The sequence below is a fragment of the Vidua chalybeata genome, chromosome 6, assembly GCF_026979565.1.
Source record: "Vidua chalybeata isolate OUT-0048 chromosome 6, bVidCha1 merged haplotype, whole genome shotgun sequence".
NCBI lineage: Eukaryota > Metazoa > Chordata > Aves > Passeriformes > Viduidae > Vidua > Vidua chalybeata.
The window spans coordinates 40,225,595-40,241,382 of NC_071535.1; the positions used below are offsets into that span (position 1 = coordinate 40,225,595).

Consider the following 15,788-nt stretch of genomic DNA (forward strand, 5'->3'; position numbering starts at 1 on the left):
TGTTAAGGCAGTGGAGGAAACAGAGAGAGATTTCCAACAAGGGATACAGCAGGACATAATTTCATACACAAAGAGAGAACATTTCAGCATTACCACAGACTCATTCATACTTTCTTGGTGGCATGTGAGGCATTGTGGAAGGTCTTCCGCTGAAAGAGAATGCATCAAAAATACAGCAAACAAACTGTCTGCAATGGAATGTCTTTTTTATTGGCAGTGCATTATCAATTACAATGGCAACAAATAGAGCAAATTGTCATACAGAGTCTTTCCCAAACAGTGTTTTCCACTGTACCCACAGCATCAGCTCCTGGCCCACTCAGTCACAAAACCTGACAAAGAACCTTCCATGGAACCACAGATTCACCTGAATACTCAGAGCAAAATGCTTTAGATGGGTACACAGCACACAGGCATCTCACTACTCTCCTTAGGCAGGGTTTGGAGAATGCTCTAACTCGGCAAGGCTTACCTGTGGGATCTGAGAACTCTTGGAGCTCGGGTACCTGGGGCGGTAACACGGGTGCCTCGGGTAACTTCCCAGATCTCAGCATGTCTAATTCAGCCTGCAGCTCCCGGATTTTTTTCTTCAGCCGGATGCAGTTGGGGCAGAAGGATGTGGTAGGGATTTCATGGGAGTTGCCTTGTGCAGAGGCCAGTGACAGCTCAGTTGGGCTGTCTGCTTTAAGTGACAGGGGCTCTTCTTCCTCATCTTCAAGGATGCTCAGCTCTTTGGCTGAGATGAAAGAGGAACTGTGAGGGACCCTCCATTCGCTCTCACTCTGGTTTCTGCTGAGGCTCAGGGAGCTGTGCTGCATGGCACTGCCACACTGCTCAAAGATGTCTTCAGCCTGGTATTTAGATGCTCTTCTGAGGGAAAGTGGTGTACTTGTTGCTAACTGGTTCTCTTCAAACTTGGCAGACTCCAAAGAAGCCTCCAGGACATCTTTGAAGATGAGGTCGATTTTTTTTTTCTTTGTTTGGGGGTGGGATTCCCCCTCATCACAGCTGCGCTTGTAGGGGCTCTTCCCCTGCTTTAAGGTAGTGAACTGGAGTGCTCCCCTTGCATCCTCTTGATTTTCTACATTCTTTTCTGACTTTTCATTCTGTAACATTTTGTCTCCTAGAATGGAAAACGAGGGGTGGGGATTATCACTGGGAACCGAGCAACATCCCTCAATCTAAAACTCAAACAAAAAAGAAAAAGGCAGACTGAATCCCTGCAGGTCTGCATATTATGTTACAAGCCAGGGAACTGACACAACTCAGTGGAAACTGAGGCTTGCAAGAGGAGAAGCCCCGCTAATGGGCATGTCTGTAAAAACAGAGACAGTCCTGGGTAACCACAGCAGAGTAGAACCCACACACTTCAAAGAGAAGAGAAACTACAGGCAGCTTGTTTAACCTAAAGGTATAACCAACCTGCGTTGGAAGAGGACTATGAGGTGAATGACTGATCATGATAGAAACTATACCCAGAGCCTAAATGCTATTTTGGCTAGCTGGAAGTCCTGTGCCTGTTTTGACTTGGTAAAAGGTATCAAGCTTACAGCAGTGCAGCAAGAGATTTACACCATTTCATGACAACCCCAGTGTCTGTGCATGCCATGGCACAAAGTTTGCAAGCCCCTTTACTCTTGTTCAGTTTGGAGGCTGCTCCAGAAATGCAAAGGTAAAGGAGTAAAAACAACTTGCACACTTAAAACCTAAGGTACACATTGTCAACTGAGCTACAACAGGTGAATGCCCTCCAAGGATGGGACATCTAGCTTGTCCTGGTGGAGTCTGAGAGCATGACCATTCATTAATTGAAAAAAAAATATCAAAAGCAACCTCATATAAATTATTAATTGCTTAAAATAAAGGGAATAGCCAGATTTCCTTACCTGGAAATTCAAAAGACGATAGGTTTGGCTCAATTTCCATCACTCTTCTATCTTGTAAATAACTTCAAGCATTGATGGCTTCCCAAACAAGACGCTGCTTTATGCTGATTTTTGGTTTTGTTTGCTTAAAGTGTATTCATGCTTTCATAAGAGTTACGGAGCAAAAGCTACCATTCCCTCTCTAAGGAGAGCAATGCTAAGAATGCAGAAAAGATGCAAGACTTGAAACAGTTAGAGTAAGGCACTGTAAAAAGGGCTGGCCTGAATGGATGGGATTTTGCACTGGGTTTGGATGCTGGCTGGGAAACTCAGCCACTTCTTTAGTGAATCCATAACAACAGATCTCATTTTCACATTGATGAGAATTTCTATAGACAAAGCTTTCACTCTCTCTCTTAGTATTTCCCCTGTTATGGACCATAGCAACTACTGTGAGACGTAGTGAATTAGAGGTAGTGATTTAGGTTCTTCTTTCTTGGTGATTTTTTCCCCCAACCAGCCAAGTGCTTCAGCCCTATGGAAAAGCTAGAAATCACAAGACGATCCCTCATATTATTAGTCTCAACTCCAATGATGAGGCCGGTCAGAAACCATTAGCAGAAACAAAACCCAGGAACCATGTTATTTTTCTGTGAGTTCGTAAAGTGCGCCACTTCACTTCATTTGACAGACTCATCTGCAGGGATTTGAAATCTTTTAAATAGAAAGTGACTCAGCAGATTTGTGTGCTGCTTCCTGACCACTTCCCAGTGCCCTCCCAGTTGAAGGAAGCTTCAATGTCTCTCTCAAGTCTAGCAATGGCCCAGGTGATGCTCCGTTTTAACAACATCTCCGTGCCCCTTTTGTGAAGGCAGGCTGAGCCCAGCTTGCAGCAGGATGCGCTCACCAAATGTCAGGGGGTTTCTGGAATGGTCTCTGTAGCCACAAGAGTCTCTACCTGAGGGTGCATTAGGTTGTGGCAGGTTCTGGAGAGTCCTGAGGCATATCTTCACCACACCCATAGCACAGAGCAGGCTGTGAGTTACGGTTTCAGCTCCCACAAACCATGACACCATGACAATCCAGGACTAAAGGCATGTCTGCATGGCAGGGCAATAGCTCATAGCCTTGGTGCGCCTGTAGAGCAGCTGCTCCAAGGGCACAGACTGTCTCTTGCTGTACTTTCAGAAAGCACTAAGCCATCTGGATGACTGATGTGTGCATGTTACCGCAGCAAAATCACTGCAGCTTGTACCTAATCACTCACTGGTGTTCATTAACATAAAAAAGCAAATTCATACCAATGTTAATTCAGAAGTGGGAATTGCCCAAGTACAGCCACCAAGATGTAACACAGCAAGTGCATAACAACCCTAAGGTGATAGAGATAACCAGCCTTTTCAGGACAGCTTTTCTTGTCCATCCCATGACTGAAGAGGAGACACCTTTTACCAAGTCAAGGCAGCAACAGCAGCTGTGTAATAATATACTCAGGAATGTTAATTACAAATTATATTTAGTGTGGCTGCCCCTCTGAGGCCCTGCCATTCTGCATCTAGCCTGGAAAGAAATGCTCCTAATTAACTTCAGGTATCAGCATTGTACAGAAGAACAGATGCATTAAGAATTTTTGCTTTCCTCTAAAGCTTCCTATACTGTTGACAATATGTGGGCCCAAAGGACTGCTGGGTTTGTTTCAACATTGCTACTCTTTAGACAAGATAACAATTTTTATCCAAGGAAGAATCAGTCTGACAAGTACAAAGCCTCCTGTACGTTGTATACACATTCTAAGGTTGTGAGACTAAGGAGCTGATGTCGCGCTGATCCCAAATTATCTTTCTGAAGAAAGAGGAGATAAATTAAACGAGGAAAATGGACAAACACACCAAGGAAATCTCATTCATATGGACACAAAACCAGCCAGAGCTCCCCTCAAACAGACTGCTCAGAGGAGCCATAGAGAGCAGCATGTTCAGAGGAAAAACTTAATGCTGTCTTGTAGGACCATCACCTTGGCAATCTTCGGGCCAGAAAGTCTTGTGACAGGGGTGCTCTGTGATCCCTGGGCATTGCATCAAGCCCTTGCAGCCCACACACACACACAGCATGGCACAACAAAACACATGACGTGACACATCACAGCACAAATCTTTCTTTCATGATCTCCATGACTGTGGATATCTTATTCTTCTTGTACACCCATCCATCTATACCAGGCAGAGCTGGGGGCTGTCACCTGGAGGTGCTCTGCTTCTAGAAATGCAGCTCTCCTCACACAGCCTGTGCAAAACCTACTTCACCCACCACACTTGGCCCAACTGAGGGGCAGCCTGAGGGGATCAGGAGAGAGGACGGAAAGGGAAGGGACTTACCACTTATGAAATTTCTGTTCATGGTTTCCTGGGACATACTGTGCAACCGCTTCATGTAATCCTCACTGTACCAGACCCGCAGCTTCTCCCCAGGGTGGATGTCACGGCAGGCACGGAAGTAAATCCTCTCGCTGTGCTGAAAGGCCATCAAGTTCTGCTCCCTCTCCTCCCGGGAGATGATGACGTATCTGAGGGCAAGGGGACAAGGCAGGTGTGAAGCACAAACTTCTCTCCCGTGGCCCCCTTTGCATCAGAATGACAACCATGAAGAAGCCAGAAATGACCTTCAGAGAGAGACATCAACACAGCCAGGCTGGGAAGCATGGAGTTATAAGCAATGGTGTGCAAACGAGCATGGACACCCAGGGAACACTAAGCCAGTGGGGATGCTTCTTGCTAAGGAAGGGATGACACAAGCGCACATCCAGTCTGAAGGGATGTCTGCCAGCAAGGGTGATAGACTCTCCCAGTCAGAAATATCTTTGCCTAGTGATGGAAACAAGGACTTCCGGACTCCCACCATCACTTCACATCCCAGGGCTCCCTCCCTTGTTCTCAGGAGTATCTGGAATATGGCAGGGTTCCTCTGCCTGTTTCCCGAAAACACTGCCTTCCTTTTTCAGTTGGTAACAGATTTGCTTCCTTCTGTCCTCTCAGGCAAGCAGAACTGAGATTCTGAAGACAGAAATATGGATAACTAATGGCCATGGGAGTATGTGCTGGTTGTCCAAAGACATGTCAATATTGGAAGGTTTTGCACTTCATGTGTAGACATGAAATCAGATGTGAACAGCTCATAGCTAAAACTTATCTTTGTCTTACGCCGTTTGCCTCTGTTGCTCAGCATGCCCTGCTGCAGCAACCTCAGCAAAGGCAAGGAGGCTGCAGGGGAGCATGCAGCTCCTCTGACATCTGCTGCTATTAGTCCCTGCCTAAGTTCCCTAATGTATACACAGGTATTTCTTTGGCTTAAGAAATCTGTCAAATTTTTTGAATATTATACCTTCTCTAGCCATGTGAATGCACAGATAAAGACACAAGTCCACCTGCACATGGTCCCACTAACCCACACAAATAAGGTCACAAACTTGGTGAAACCTCTCACAAAATACAGAAAACAGGTCTGCAGTGGCAGTGTCACAGACTGCCTGAGGCTCTGGTTTTAATGTTAAGCAACTGTGCATGTGCCTGCAAGCAGCTGTATTTTTCCTAATGTGTGCTACCCAGGATGCTCTGCCATCTTCAGTAATTATTTAAACAGCAGACTGGTACTGCCAACATTGGCTTTTATTAACCCATATTTACTTCTGATCACAAAACAAAGGAACTTTTGAAGTACCAGTTTGTGTATTTGAGAAGGAAGAGAGACCTGGACCAGTGGGGTGGGAAGGAGGTCCTGCAATAGCACACAGCAGCCAGGCTGTACCTTTTGTGTGTAAGTTATCATTCCTCAAAAGGTGTATCAGGCCTTCAGCCAGCCATGAGATACACAACCCTTGAGACAGACCAATGTGCTGATGCCTTGCAGCACAGGAGATCCTAGAGGATGCTCTCTCCAGTCCAAGCAAAATGTCAGGATGCTTCCTTAGCACCACCTAAGGAGAGATCCCGCTCTGCATCCCACCATCCACAGCAGATAAGGCTGCCCCTGTGAAGATTTACTAACCTAAAGTCACTCAGAGATCCTTAATATAACATACATGACCTGTATGTTATATATGCCAGTGGCACTGAGGAATTCATGCAGCGGTGGCAGGATGGTCTAGTGCATTTTCAGCAAACTGTATTTGACAGTGAGATGTAGAAAATACAACTTTGAACGGGAAGTTAACTATTCCCAGCAGGGCTCACTTTTATTATGAAGTATTTCGTTAAGCATGAGCATGAACTTTTTCTGTTCATTGCTCTCCTTCTGCCTCTACAGCCCTCCACGTTTCTGCCCGAGTATCCTTCTGCTCTGCTGCCTGCATCCTGTGGCTCTGGCCACCTGCTGGAGCAGCAGGGAGCTGGGAGGAGAGTGCAGGCTGGAGGGCATGAGCTGCAGCACTGCTGCAACACTGTTGCTGCTGGCTACTCATCCAGCCTCCTGAAGCTACTGGCACAGCCACTCTCATCAGGAGCCCCCAACAGAGAGTTCTGGTATAATCCAGTCACAAACATGTTTCTTCAAGCTGCACTCAGCTAGCAAGTGGTTAACACTCCTAGTGAGGAAGCTTTCCATATGTGATACTTCCCTGAGGTAAGGTAAACGGGATGAGATCATCCACACAAAAGAAACTGTTTTGAACCAGTGCTGCCCAGCCCCAGGCTCCAGTTTCCCCAGAGGCACAAAAGACACAGGTTACAAAGGACTGCCTAAACCCCACATTCCAACTGTTGGTCTGAGACACTTAGCGCCACTGCACACCACAGCTGAAAGGCAGATGCTTTCCAAGGATGGAGAAAATCATTCCACAAAAATGCAGCCAGCTTGGTGAACCAGCGGCACAAACTACCTCCTGAGGAGAGACTGCATGATCAGCCTTCACTGACATACATCCCAAGGCCAAAGTGCTCACATCTTGAGCAATCCAACCCTTCCTTCAAAGGCTGCATAGTATCCAGTCCCCTTCCCAATGCCAGATACTCAATTTGGATTGAAGCAAGCAGGCTATCTTGGTTTGGACACCCAGGACAGGCATGGTTAGGCTGACCCAAGCACTGGACACTGACAGGCAAGGCTCTGCTTGCAGAGCAGGTTTCCCAGGGGAGGATCCTGTGATCCTCAGAAGAGGAGCAGTCATACTGCTCCTTTGGCAGACCCAGACACCCTCAGCTGGACCTGGTTCTGCAGAGAGGCATTGCCACCAGTCACAAATCCATCATTTCATGTCCTGTCTAGTCCTTGGGACAGGCCAGCCTCCAGAACACCACAGTTCCTGACCAGGCTACTCAGGACCAGACATGACACCAATGGAGACCACTTCTGACCCATCTGCAGCTATTGGGACTGGGATCAACCCCACAACTGTCAGAGGGACAGCTCCTTGCTCTGCAGGACCACCTTTCCCACAGACTTTAGCCAGCAAATAAAAATCATTGTTTCATTTTTACTAAGGCCCAGCCCACTCAGGACACCAAATTCCCAAGTTTTAGGATGGGAAGTGAGCATGCCCAGAAAAAATGTCAAGTTATTTTTCTACAGCTGTGATCATTCCTCCCCAGGAGGCGTGCAGAGCCTCCAGTGAGGATCCAGAAGAGATGGAGAGGAGGGAGGAGACCTCTGCAGTTGGAGGGAGGCTCAAGCTTCTCCCCTTTTCCTCTCCACTACTGCCCTGGACTTGCCTCATGGCTCCCTGCCACCCACTCCATAGCCAGTGGCCTTTCCCAAACCAACCCTGGGCACAGAGCCAGGGCAGGAGATCCCATGCAGGAGAGCAGCCACCAGCCCAGGCTGATGCCATGGGATGCCATAACCATAAACCCTGCCTCCGTGCTCTGAAGCCAAGTGTCTCCAGGAGACCCACATCTGTGACAGCCTAGTTACCAGCTCAGGCAAAAACTGTAGAGATAAACAAATGACTCAACAGCAGCTGTGTTAAAAGTGTTATATATTTATTGCATTCTTAACAAAAATGCTTTTAAAGAGAGAATTTTTTCAGCTTGTACAAGACATGGAGCTACTAGAGTTGAGTACAGCAGTTTGCTTTGACACAGACACTTACTTCAATAGCCAGTTAACATGATAGGTGCAGGAAGAAGTATCCTTTGCAAGCCTGTACAGAAAAGCCACTCCATCGAGGGGTCTAAACAGGGCAGGAGATATGTCCCCAGATCTGGGCCAATCTGTAATAGTCCACAGAGGAAACTAGGCAAGACATCAGGCAGTTTATATTCAAAGGTCCTTTCTCCTGACCAGTGCCTAGCCTTTGGGGATTTGCAGTAAGGGCTGTGCATCCTGCACCAGGATGCTCTCTGTAAATAATCTGTGTGGTCAAACTGATGGCAGTAATGACGGTAACTCCCTCCAGTGCTCAGCACCTGCAGGAGTCTCCTCCTTTGCAGACCTGAGGGTTCCCAGAAGGGATCCCCCTGGACAACATTAAAGGAGCTAATCTTACCACTATACCCATGGGAAGGCATCAGTAGAGACCAAGTATTATGAAAATATAAAATACTAATATTAATATATAGCAGCAGCACTATATTGATTCAGTAAGCCTTTAAAACATATCACCTTTTTTTCAGCTCTCTCTGATTCATAAATTAGATCCACTTCTGTCAGATTTCCCAATCTCCCCTTCATCTGAAGAGAGGCTGTGACTTTTGCAGAATACGAATGTTTCAACAGAAGTAAAAAGACATCTTCAGTAGAAGGTGATCAAGTTCTAACCTGGTCTGACACCAGCATTAAAGGGAATGTCCTCTTCATGAAACCAGTCGGGTCATTCTTCAAGAATGAGGCTTTTTTCCTCGCCAGACCACTACTTCCTTGAGCAATCTTTTATTGCACCACCAAAAATAAATTACAATGAACTTTTTAGGAAAGAAGCTAGTGCACTATACTTTCAAAGGAGAGGCCAGACAGGTTAAAGATGACCCCTGAAGACCACACAAAACAAGCCATCCTTCTGCTACACTGCACTACCTATGTTCAATTCCACGTAAGTTTCTGTAAGCTTTTTGCCAAGTCTGTAGCCCAGCCATGGCAAGATGATGCACACTCATATTAACTGGAATATGTCCTGAAACCAACCTCCAAACACAGCAGAAGAGCCCGGAGAGAACGGCGTGCTGTGTGGTTAACACATTGACCCTTTTCCCTGCTGAAGCTTATCAAGATAATGGTCTGGGTTTTTCCAGAGATGGGGGCAGCATGCTAAATGCAGAGGTGAAAATTAAGGAGAAAAAAGACATATTATAAGAGCTACCACATATATTATCACCACCTGAAGTGACACTATTAAAGCCCAGTTCCAGATTCAGTGTTGTACATGAGAACTTCACACAGCTTTAGAGCAATTAAAATGTTCTAACACAGTTCTTTCTTGCATCTATATTAGTAAAGAAAGCAGTATAAAACCAACATGTTTAAGATTTCAACCTATGTAGCTGTGAATTTAGGTTGTAAACCCTTCATGACAGGAAAACACAGTACAGATCCCACCCTGAATAAAATTAAGTGCAAAGTAACTGTACTGAAGCTGACAGAATTAAAGTTTTAAAAAACCAAACTGACTTGATGTCAGAAGCAGGCCCTCCATCTTTTCTGGTTTCTGTTCAGTCTCCCACATTTTGAAGAGGTGAGGTGGTTCAAAACTGAAGATTTGACAACATTCAAGAAAATAATACAATACAATTATCTTTAAATGTTGTCATATGATGAAATAATTGTATTTTAACTGCAATTATGAAAGGTAGGGATTTCAGACTGAAGCAAACAAAAGTTGAACTCTTTAACACCAAGTGCATGTGGCAATGCAGGATCCTTGCAAAGGCCTATGCCTTTGCAACCCTTTTCAGCAGTCTAAAACCCCATGGTGCTCAGACCTGTCCTTAGATCATGCCTTCTGCCCTCCCCTGCACAAGCTCTGCTTTTACACTCCTCTCCCCAAAGCTGTGTGTAAGTCACAGTAAGCCACAGACAGCCCACTATTGCTGAATGAAAAATAAAAGCAATGATCAATAAGAGTTTTTATTGTTATACGGCTGTATTTCTACATATACTGCATATACTACATATACTAATATTCAGGAAGACGATAGGAATGCAGTAGTAGGATAAATTTGTGAGTTGATTGCAAAGGGATCTCTGTAGCATGCTGTTTCAGTAAATAATATTTCACAGGCATAGGAAGAGATCCAGATAATGATTTCTATTGCATCTCTTAGTTTATACAGCATTTAAAGCATGGGGAAGCCAGTGAAAACTCTTAATCTCTATGAACCCAAAGATGTCCTACATTCCAAGCTCTACAGTATTTGAGATTCCTCTTTGCCATTGCAGAGGGCCTACAATTCGCTGCCATATTCATACTGCTCTGTTAGCCAGCAGGGGAATGGATGGGTTGGGTCAGCTGTTGACCTTCCCCACAGAAAACTGACACACATGGAGAAGCCATGAGAACATGCAGCAGCTCAGGAAGGGGCATCCTTCTTTACTTTATATTAAACAGACTAAAAATTATGTTTTCTTTTTCGTGACCTGGTGGCCCGTGCAGGAGTCGTCCGTTTTAGAGAGTTTTGGTTAGATTCTGCACTGGGCTCGGGGGGCTGTTTAGAGCAAGCTGCTTGCAGACAGGACCCTGGCATGACACCAGGATCTTGTACCCTATGGAAAGCCTGGACCCTATCACGTATTTCTGTCAGTGTCTGACACATCTGACCGACCTGGCTGGTGAGGTCAGCCACGCTCTGGCTAACGGCATGCATGCTATCTGCCATGTCCCTATGAATGGCCACCAGCTCCTGGCAGAACTGCCTGAACAGGTCTGTTTGCTGTGCATGGGAATGGAGAAGCTGGCGGTCGAAGCTGGAGAGGGGTGGGCTCCTTGTGCGGGGGTGCGGGGGTCTGCAGGCCGAGGTGGTGCGTGGGGATGGACAGTGCAGGTCCTGCCTTTGGCTGGCAGCTTCCGAGGGCTCTGATGAGGAAGAAGTGCGAAGCAAGGAGGGCCTGGAGAACGGACTGACATCTGCCCCAGCCCTCGGCAGCGAAGCGAAGTGGTGCTCCTGAGAAGTGCCTGGCATCTCTTCATCTTCATCAGCTTAAACAGAAGAGGAAGCATGAATTATTAATGTGAAATCCCTCTCAACACTGGCTTCTGCTTCAGGATATCCCAAAGAACATGGAAAAAGGGGCTTTCCCCTCCCCCCAGTCTGCCAGTTCAGACAAGCCTTAGCTTCTGATGCATAACTCAACATGCAAGCGCTGCAATGTTAGCATCTGTGTGACAAGCTTAGCCATGAGAAACCTGAGAGTGGGTGAACCCAAGCTATTGTGGTATTCTGTACAGAGCACTGTTCATTACTAGAATATGAATCCATTTCAGACAGTAGCAATGACTTTTCTTCCCCAAACCCATAGGTAGCTTAGCACAAATATTCTGGAGGGACACAGGCTTCTCATGGAAAAATCCTGTCCCCCTGTCATTTCTTATATCCTCTGCACTAAGAAGAGCGTAGATGTTGTATTTGCTGCTCTCAAAGTGTGTCCTGCAAAGCCACTACGTGGCTGGTCATTACTAAGAAAATGAGGCAATTAGACAAAGCAGCAAAAGGACCTTATATTAATCAGGAAAATACACTTGATGCAAAATCAAAACTAAAGCAAAATGCCACAGGAAAATTCCCATTAGTCTGATAAATATCTAGTGATGTGCCAGTTCACAGGTACAGGCATGAGAAGAGTAAGAAGAGACAAGGTTTCACCTGCTGCAGCTGCCCACTATTTCCTTGTATAACCTGTATTCTTTTTACCTCTGAAATAGTGCAACTGGCTTCCAAGATAGATGCAAAGAATGACCAAGTCCCAGCTTGTCAGTTCTGAAAGATCTTGTCCTTGCTTTCCCACTAACTTCAGATAGGAGATCAGACCTAGTGTGGTAGGAGAGCACCACCCATGTGGTGTTAGTTGACTCACTTCCCAAGAAGCTATCGCCTCCTTCTCTCCTTTGTATCCCTAAAAGCTCACAAACAAGAAGCTGCACCTCCACAAAAGAAAATTGAGTACAAAACTATGGAAAGAACCTGCACAAAAGCAGCTTGTGCTGCTGGTTTAGCACTGGAAGGTGTCTTGAGAATTGTGGTGTTAAGAAGATTAACTTCAAAAGCAGGGCCAGCAGGTTCTTTAAAACCAGTGAAGAAGGAGTCATTATTGTCTACCTTTCACAGCATTCATGCTGATCCTTCAGACCACTACTGAGAAATCATTAGTGGCCCATCCTCAGCAATGAACACCAGTGATAACTGAGACCCCCAAAGCTCTCTTGGAAGTGATCTATCGAAAACAGGCAGATGCCTTTCAGTTTGGTAGCATTGCTGTTTTATCAGGTCGAAGATATCCTAATCCTTTACATGCACTTTTTCCACAGACTGGAGGCATGCATACTTCAACCACAGATGTTTCCTCACTTGTAGGATTAATTCATACTTATAATCCATTATCTACTCTCACACAACAGTATGGAAAAGAACTAGATAAACACAAAGATGACCTTAACTTGCAAACAATCCATCTCAACATTCCACAACCACCAGAGCAGAAACCAACCACAGCAGGACAGGCAACCCAGCTATCTCACACAACACACAATGCTCTTCTGGTGTCAAACTCAGATACGCAAGCACGAGACAAAGAGGTGTTAAGGCAGTGATACTTACAGCTGGTGTACAGGCTGTCAACCACGTCCAGATCTGCTCTCCGGCAGCCGTGCCTCTGGTGTGACGAATGCAGCGCCGACTCGATGGCTCTCTCATGGGCGGTCAGGACGATGGCTGAGGGCTGCCCCCCACTGCCGGGGCTGGAGAGGGACCTCTGCATGAGTGCCAGTTTGTCCTTGGTCCTTCTCTTCATGTCATCCCATCTGTGTTTAATGTCTTTTACAGACCTGGGGACCTGGCTGACCGATGTGATCTGCCTGGCTATGCCTTCCCAGATCTTGTCCCTGTCAGCATGGCACAGACGCATTGTCTCCCTCCCAAACAGCATGGCTTCATTTCGGGTCACCTCAGTGACCAGAATGTCCAGTTCTTCCTTGGAAAACTTGGGCTTCCTCTTTCGTTCAGCCATGTTCCTTGGGTTGAACATCCCGCAAAGCATAATTGGGTAAAAGGAAATCAGCGCAAAGCAACCCCTTGCATCCAACTACTTGGCCAGTGCAGTACTGGGACAGAGGAGTTTGGTGGGATCCAGCTCCCCTGACCCACAACAACCTCTCACCAGGAAAAGGCAGCTGTTTTGTTTTTAGAAGGCAATTTTCAAGCTTAAGGAAAAAAAAAATACCAAGCAACACTAGTGTGAAGGAGCCTTCTCAGCTTTAAAGTTAAAATCAAATTTTACACATCATCTGATGCCCTGACTTACATATGAGCTTTTCAGTTCAGCCTCGCATCACTTGCCATAGTTTGTGCACAGAAAAAAACGTGAGAACTCACAATCAGAGTGGTGAATTAGCTTCTAATGTGACACTGCTAGAAACTTAGAGGAAATTTAAAGGCCTGAAACATAACTTATTGTTCTACCTGGCGTAACATGCAATAGCAACTTTTACACCACCCTCTCTGTTACAACTTGCAGGATGTCATGAAAAGGCTAGATCAAATTGGATTTTTTTAGGGTAGGTAGGTTTTGACTAGACTGGTGGGCAATTTCTGTAACTTGCTTTCCCTAAGGAAAAAAATTTCTTTTTTCAGCATTGGGGTAGTCTACATCCAGCATTTGTCTGCTTCACAGCAAGCTCTTGTTTCACCCAGAAATGGCTGCCATTTCCCATTGTTTGCAAAAGGAATGAGGCCACCCACTTGATTTTCCTGGCTAGGCTTTCCGTCACTGCCACCAACGTGAGCCTGCACCCAGTCTCTGGTGCTTCGAATGAACAACTTGTAGCCTCAGCCTACTGAGAAAAAGAGGCAGCCATCCTGAGAGCAAGCTATTTTGTCCAAAGGGGGTGTGTGCTAATTTCTCCAGCCACAGTCAAAGAAAACTATAAAAATAAATAAAACATTAGTCCTACCTATGTTTTGTTATTGGGAAAAAAAAAAAAGAAGGCAGTAGATCTATTCAATAAGGAAGAAGAAAACAGACTGTCTGAACCTACAGACAGGTGCTGACCCATGTCATTCTAGTTCCTTCCTAGTGCTGTTAACACTGCTGTTTAATCAATCTCACTGACATTGCTGCCTGCCATCAGGCCAAGTGTCAGTTTGGTTGAAGCTGGAAAACCAGTAGGAGAAGCTGCTCAAATCCAGGCCACATCAGGGAGAGCTGGGACGTTAATTGCACAGATCATTTCATGGGAATAAATATAAATAAATGCTTGAGATACTGTCTTGGTGGAGCTTCGTTTATAGAGAGAAAGGAGTGTTTAGAGAAGATGGTAATGAAATGATGGAGAGCCAGCAAAGCACCTGTTACCCTGAATCTCAAAAAACCCCAACAAAAAAAACTCACCAAACTTAAAAGGAAAAAGGAGTTCTCCCAGCTGAACATGAGAAGAAGAGAAAGGCTACACAAAACATTGAGCAAGGGAATATTTACAGTTTGACTTTTATTACATTCAGCAAAACTGGGCTTGGTGTATCTCCTCATCAGGTACGCATGACTGTACAGTTATCATCAATGCCTCTATGAGGTAGCAACAAACCTCCACTGACAAGCTGCTCTGGTGAAAAAGAGTAACAGTATTCTGCAAAGTGCTCTGGGTAGGGGTGGGCTTGCAGAACAGAACAGCACTCTCTGGAGACATAGGGTCACAAAACCTGGTGCCCCCTCTTCTCTGTCGAACACACAGCTGCTGTCACCAGCAAAGCTACACTGATGGGGCATTAGAGCCCTGTTTGCTCTTCTCAGACAGGATATCCCATCAAGTGCATTTAGGACAGCTTATGGTAGGCCTGGATATTCAGATTTTAGTGTTTACACTCATGCTCCAGCACGACTTGGGTCAAAACAATCGAACTTACATATTCCAATAGCAAACTTGCCACACATCGAGTAATGAGCTCTGGCCAGTTTTAATCACAAATTCAATTAACCTTAGGTTCCTAAGAGGCACATCAACCTCCTCCTTATAAAAATGCAGACAGTGTTACTATCAGAGGGCTCCTTTTCTCCTCTAGTACGCCTTATGTCCCTAGAGGCAGCCACTGATATCTACAAGTACTTTTCTGGTGATGCCATGAGGGTTTCAGCAAGCTCCAGAGCAGCCCCAGCTGTGAGGTGATGAATTCACACCTCAGCCCAGGTTACTCTGAAAGTGCAAGACACACTGAATAGTAGGCACTTAATGATTACCCCACAAAGATATCAATCAACTCCACTTTTCTTGGCCTCTAAGAAACAAGCATGTAATTTTTCCCAGGGTTTTGTGAGGATCACAGCCCCACAGTAACTGAGTATCCCTTCTCTCTGCACATATTTGACTCCGTAATAGATAAGAACATTTGTGCCACTTGCTGCAAGGTAGCAGAAATCAGTTTATGATGTTCAACAAAATGACATTCATAGGCTGGTGGCTTTTACTCACCCTGAACACAAGGGCAGTCACAGTAACCCTGACTGTTTTTTAAATGCTTATTTTTAAAAGGTCCTGTAAAGTTGAAACAGCAGCTCCATCATACTTAAAAGATCTACTAGTCAAAGTTGGTCGTGCTTTAAGCAGGCTATTGGAACACCTGAACAGAGCTCCCTTCCGAGCTCCATTATTGTATGAAAAATCAAATCAAGATGCCTTCATTATAAGGAGATACAGGAAGATTTACAGGACAATCTGGCTCCCCATAATCTCTGTCACTATGTTTGGAGAAGAAAGGGGGCAGAAAGGAAGGCAAAGGAGAAAGCAGTGAGAAAGTC

General features: G+C 45.5%; 1 protein-coding gene across 3 annotated transcripts in view; it reads right to left on the reverse strand.

The window, feature by feature from the left end:
• PRDM11 (PR/SET domain 11) overlaps positions 1-15,788 on the reverse strand; it is a 48,554-nt gene that overhangs the window by 9,595 nt on the left and 23,171 nt on the right. For 2 of the 3 annotated variants that reach the window (XM_053944968.1, XM_053944967.1), the window contains exons 6-7: positions 4,241-4,428; positions 473-1,123 (exon numbers count right to left, since the gene is read on the reverse strand). In XM_053944968.1, the coding sequence (XP_053800943.1) occupies positions 473-1,123; positions 4,241-4,428 (839 nt within the window). The remainder of the gene's footprint in view (positions 1-472; positions 1,124-4,240; positions 4,429-15,788) is intronic. The other variant, XM_053944970.1, reaches the window with a different exon arrangement.